This window comes from Suricata suricatta, chromosome 9 (assembly GCF_006229205.1).
Source record: "Suricata suricatta isolate VVHF042 chromosome 9, meerkat_22Aug2017_6uvM2_HiC, whole genome shotgun sequence".
Lineage (NCBI taxonomy): Eukaryota > Metazoa > Chordata > Mammalia > Carnivora > Herpestidae > Suricata > Suricata suricatta.
In genome coordinates, this window is record NC_043708.1 from 565364 (window position 1) to 571153 (window position 5790).

The following is a 5790-nucleotide window of genomic DNA, read 5'->3' on the forward strand; positions in this document are numbered from 1 at the left end:
CAGGAAGCCTCGGCAGGAGCCGGACTCAAAGGGCACCTGCCCAAGGTGCACATGCCCAGCATCAAGATGCCCAAAGTGGACTTCAAGGCGCCCCAGATGGACATCAAGGTGCCCCAGGTGGACATCAAGGCGCCCCAGGTGGACCTCCATGTGCCCCAGGTGGACCTCAAGGCGACCCAGGTGGACCTCAAGGTGCCCATGGTGGACGTGAAGGGCGCCAAAGGCGAGCTGAGCGCCTCCGCCGTGGAGGTGACTCTGCCCAGCGTGGAGGTGGACGCCCGGGCACCTGGCGCCAAGCTGGAGGGTGACCTGGCCCTGGGAGACAGGGAGGCGGCCGCCAGAGACAGCAAGTTCAAGATGCCCAAGTTCAAGATGCCGTCCTTCGGCGCCTCGGTGCCAAGCAAAGATCTGGGAACATCCGTGGACGTCACCGTGCCCGTGCCCAAAGTTCGCGTGGCGGCCACCCTGCCCTCCCTCGAAGGTGAGATCCGAGGACCAGAAGGCACCGTGCAACTGCCCACTGGTGATATCGATCTTCCTGGGGGAGAGTTGGAGGTGTCCCTCCCCGAGGGAGACGTGTCAGTGTCCGGGCTGAAAGGCAAAGCAGAAGGGGCCAGGATCAAGTGCCAGCTGCCCAAGGTCCAGGTGCCCAGCATCAAGATGCCCAAGGTGGATGTCAAGGCGCCCCAGGTGGACATCAAGGCGCCCAAGGTGGACGTGAAGGGCGCCAAAGGCGAGCTGAGCGCCCCCGCCGTGGAGGTGACCCTGCCCAGCGTGGAGGTGGACGCCCGGGCACCCGGCGCCAAGCTGGAGGGTGACCTGGCCCTAGGAGACAGGGAGGCGGCCCCCAGAGACAGCAAGTTCAAGATGCCCAAGTTCAAGACGCCATCCTTCGGCGCCTCGGTGCCAAGCAAGTCCTTGGAGGCCTCGGTGAAAGCGTCCCTACCCAAGGCCCAGGCCGAAGTGTCCCTGCCCTCCATCCAGGCTGACGTCAAGACCGGTGATGTGCACGTTGAGCTGCCATCTGCCGACCTGGAGCTCAAGCCTGCCTCGCTGGGCGTCGAGCTGCAGGAGGGCCAAGTGCCCGAGGGGCAGCACCAGGAAGCCTCGGCAGGAGCCGGACTCAAAGGGCACCTGCCCAAGGTGCACATGCCCAGCATCAAGATGCCCAAAGTGGACTTCAAGGCGCCCCAGATGGACATCAAGGTGCCCCAGGTGGACATCAAGGCTCCCCAGGTTGACCTCCATGTGCCCCAGGTGGACCTCGAGGCGACCCAGGAGGACCTCAAGGCACCCAAGTTGGACGTGAAGGGCGCCAAAGGCGAGCTGAGCGCCCCAGCCGTGGAGGTGACCCTGCCCAGCGTGGAGATGGACGCCCGGGCACCCGGCGCCAAGCTGGAGGGTGACCTGGCCCTGGGAGACGGGGAGGCGGCCGCCAGAGACAGCAAGTTCAAGATGCCCAAGTTCAAGATGCCGTCCTTCGGCGCCTCGGTGTCAAGCAAAGACCTGGGAACATCCGTGGACGTCCCCGTGCCCGTGCCCAAAGTTGGCGTGGCGGCCACCCTGCCCTCCCTCGAAGGCGAGATCCGAGCGCCAGAGGGCGCGGTGCAACTGCCCACTGGTGATATCGACCTCCCTGGGGGAGAGGTGGAGGTGTCCCTCCCCGAGGGAGACCTGTCAGCGTCCGGGCTGAAAGGCAAAGCAGAAGGGGCCAGGATCAAGGGCCAGCTGCCCAGGGTCCAGGTACCCAGCATCAAGATGCCCAAGGTGGACGTCAAGGCGCCCCAGGTGGACATCAAGGCGCCCCAGATGGACCTCAAGTCGCCCAAGGTGGACGTGAAGGGCGCCAAAGGTGAGCTGAGCGCCGCCACCGTGGAGGTGACTCTGCCCAGCGTGGAGGTGGATGCCAGGGCACCCGGCGCCAAGCTGGAGGGTGACCTGGCCCTGGGAGACAGGGAGGCGGCCCCCAGAGACAGCAAGTTCAAGATGCCCAAGTTCAAGATGCCATCCTTCGGTGCCTCGGCGCCAAGCAAGTCCTTGGAGGCCTCGGTGGACGTGTCCCTGCCTAAGGCCCAGGCCGACGTGTCCCTGCCCTCCATCCAGGCGGACGGCATGACCGGTGATGTGGGCGTTGAGCTGCCATCTGCCGACCTGGAGCTCAAGCCTGCCTCGCTGGGCGTCGAGCTGCAGGAGGGCCAAGTGCCCGAGGGGCAGCTCCAGGAAGCCTCAGCAGGAGCCGGACTCAAAGGGCACCTGCCCAAGGTGCACATGCCTAGCATCAAGATGCCCAAAGTGGACTTCAAGGCGCCCCAGTTGGACATCAAGGCGCCCCAGGTGGACCTCAAGGCGCCCCGAGTGGACCTCTGTGTGCCCCAGGTGGACCTCAAGGCACCCCTGGTGGACATCAATGTGCCCAAAGTGGACGTGACATGTACCAAAGGTGAGGTGAGCCCCCCTGATTTGGAGGTGACTTTGCCAGTGGAGACCGTTTTGGTCCCCCATCCTGACAGTCATGGTGGCCCAGTGCAAGCAGTGTTTTCGGAGTCTTCTGGCCGGGTGACCTTTCCTAAATTTCATCGACCTAAGTTCCGGCTTTCACTACCCCCATTGGGACCCGGTGAGTTGGAGCCCGAAGGTGCAGAATGGGCACCCATCCTGTCCCCGCCCCTCTCTGAGTCGGGGCCGTACTCCTCGGCTCGGGATGCCACGGGGCTCCCCCTTCCAGGCAGTCCGCTGCCATCAGCAAGTGTGTCTGTATCCACGGTGGCAGCGGGCCAGGTGGGTGCCGTGGTGACGTCAGCAGTGGCTGCAGAGCAAGTCCCATCTGAAGACGCCGTGCCTAAGGGGAAGGGCAGTCCTGTGAAGGCACCAAGGCTAAAGCTGCCCTCTTTCCGCTGGTCCCCAAAGACGGGGGCAGAGCCCAAAGCATCCGCTGGACTGGGCCTGGCTTTCAACACCCTGCCAGGGGGTTCCGGTACAGAAGCGCGTGAGGATGTGCATCTTGGGCAGGAGGGGGAGAAGGGAGAGGTCAGAGTGCCTGCCCTTGCTGGACTGAAGGTTTCCCCTCCCAGAATGAGGGTTTCCACTGCAGGACCCGACGGAGATGGTGGGGAGTGGGGTGCAGCGGCAGCATCGGGGCCCCCAGAAGGTGGGAAAATTACCTTCCAGCCCCCACAGCCCCAAGCTCCCGGTGCCAGCTCCATCAAAGCTGTGCCTGGAGCTGGCAATGCCACAGTGGGGGTGAGCCTGCCCGCCCCCGGCCTGGCCCTGCGGGACAGCCCGCCAAGCCTGCTCTGTGGGGAGGCGACGACCCCCTCAACGGAAGTCCCCCTGCCGGTGGTGTGGACTGCGCCAGATGCCGGGTCCCCCATGGAGTGCAGCCAAGAGCGTGAGGCGTCAGGCGCTGCGGCTGGCCCCAGGGAGAGCTGGTTCAGAATACCCGGGCTACGTCTGCCCAGCTTCAGGCGTCCCCCCAAGGAGAGGCCTGGGTCTGCAGGGCTGGGGGCTCAGAGGCCCACACCTGCTGCAGGTGCGCCCGGGGAGGGAGAGGCACCGACCAACGTCCAGAGTCAGGACGCCCCTGTTCCTGGGGCAGAGGAGGAGACAGCCGAGTGCCTGCGGCCCCTGGAGGCTGATGCGGACCTGGAAGCCGCTGGCGCTGAGGCCGCTTGTCCCGCAGGTGTTCTGCAGCGGGGCGCAGGGCCTCAGGTCCCTGCTGCCGAGGGTCGGGTCCGGCCAGGCACAGGCTCCCTCCCCCTGCAGTGGTGCGGGACACTTGCAGAGACCTGGGGCCCTCCAGGAGAAGCGGGCCAGCCCCCCGTCCCAGGGACAGCAGCGCAGGGCCCGACCGGCGGCACCGAGGGGGCAGAGGAGCCGCCCTCCCGGCCCGAAGGCCCTCTCAGGCTGAGGGCTTCCAGTACTGAGGTGCCAGCCCAGGTGTCCGTGGTCAGCGTGGGGCAGGTCTGGGAAGACTCTGTGCTCACCGTCCAGTTCCCCAAATTAAAAGTTCCGAGGTTCAGCTTCCCAGCCCCCAGCTCCGAGGCTGACATTTTCGTGCCCAGCGTGAGAGAGCTGCGGTCCCCACAGCGCGGTCCTGACGCGGCCCTGCATGGCCAGAGCGCCGGCGTCCTGACGGCCCCCGCGGCCCCCTCCTCGGAGGCCGCCCCCATCTGTAAGGTCAGGGTGCACATTCAGAGCGCAGAGGCTGAGAGCCGGCAGGTGGCCGTCCACAGCACGGTGACAGCCCTGTACACCCAGCTCTCAGGGCCGGAGGCTGTTCCCACCCGGATTGCGCAGGAGTTCGAGGGCCCCTCGTGGGACCCCGAATCACCTCATGGGTTTTCCTTACTAACGGGGAGGGCCCCGGAGCCCAGCACGAGGCCGCAGGTGCACCTGGGGACTGCGGACTCTAGGCCACGAGGGCACCTTCATGAACCAGTCACCCCAGGAGCAGAGCCTGTGTCTGGGGACCTCCAGCCTGACACCGGAGAGCCGTTTGAGATCATCTCTCCCGGTGTAGACGTGCCGGGGCTGCCCGCCGTCTCTCCTGACCTCCCCTCTGGCCACGGGCGTGCAGACAGCTGCTCCGACGAGGAGTTCCCGCTGGAAGAGGGCCGGGAGGCGGCCGCCCTGGCAGAGGACGACGGGGCCCCCAGAGCAAAAGCAGAAGCTAAAAGGTCCTCCGGTCTGTTCCGGTTCTGGCTCCCCAGCATCGGGTTTTCCGCCTCGGTCGCCGAGGCCAGCGCTGACTCGCAGGCCGAAGCCCCGACCCCGGCTCCCGTCCAGACGCAGCCCGAGGCGCGGCCGCCGCAGGAGAAGAGTGGCTGGTTTCGGTTTCCCAAGCTGGGGTTCTCCTCGTCCCCCACCAAGAAAAGCAAAAGTGCTGAGGAGGAGGCGCGTCCGGCCGAGCGGAGTCTGCAGGACGAGGTGGGCCCCTTCTTCGATGCCCGAGACAGCTTCTCCCCGGAAGAGCAGAGAGAAGGGGGGGCGATGGTGGCCTCCGCGGAGAGGCCCGAGCTGACCCAGCCGGAGCGGGACGGAGACTCCGGCCAGCGCCCCCCGCCCAGGCCCCGCAGCAAATGAGGGCCGGGCAGGGGGACCCTTCCCCGAGGACAGGCGCCCGGATGGAGTCGCGAAGCCGAGGCCCTGCCGCGCAGAGCTCCCGTCCGCGGACTGAGCTGCAGGGCGGGAGGATTTCGGGGACCCCCATGGTGGTGGCCGTGCAGGGTGTGAGCGGCCCGAGGGTGCCGTAGTTTTGCTGTGGCCCCTGTCCCGTGTCAGGTGGAGTCTGGTGCATTCTGGCGGCCTTCTGCCCGCCCCTCCCCTGCAAGCTCACTGCCCGGCCTCCTGCAGCCTGCGGGATGCTGTGTGCCTCTGGGGCAGGGGCTCCGGCCGCGGGCCAAGGGGGCCTCCGTCCCGCACCTGCACGCCCCACGCGCGGTTCCTGAGCCCCTGTGTGCACACGCTGCCGCCAGGCTACCCGTGGAACCCCCTGGCTGTCCCCAGGTGGGCAATAAAGGACAGGATGCACGGGCTGCGCGGCTTGTGTTCTGCTCGTGCCCCCCACACATGCCCAGCTCGGACCTCGGCCACTTCCCTTAGGTGACGTCTGGGGCCGCCTGGGAGCGGACCTTCGCTTTCCCGTGTGTCCTCAGATCCTTCTCTGAGTCAGCAGCTGGGAGAGACTGAAAGGAAGGAGGTGCAGGGCAGGCACTCAATGTGGCCACGCCGTCACCAGGCCCCCCGGGAAGGCAGCAGGGGACAGAGCAGGGCAGAGGCACTTGGCCGTGG

General features: G+C 66.8%; 1 protein-coding gene across 1 annotated transcript in view; it reads left to right on the forward strand.

The window, feature by feature from the left end:
- The window catches only part of AHNAK2 (AHNAK nucleoprotein 2), a 13371-nt gene extending 7837 nt beyond the window's left edge, over window positions 1–5534 (forward strand). The window contains exon 9 of the mRNA XM_029950762.1: window positions 8–5534. Coding sequence (XP_029806622.1) covers window positions 8–5082 — 5075 coding nt within the window. The 3' untranslated portion in view covers window positions 5083–5534. The remainder of the gene's footprint in view (window positions 1–7) is intronic.
- Window positions 5535–5790: the final 256 nt, after the last annotated feature.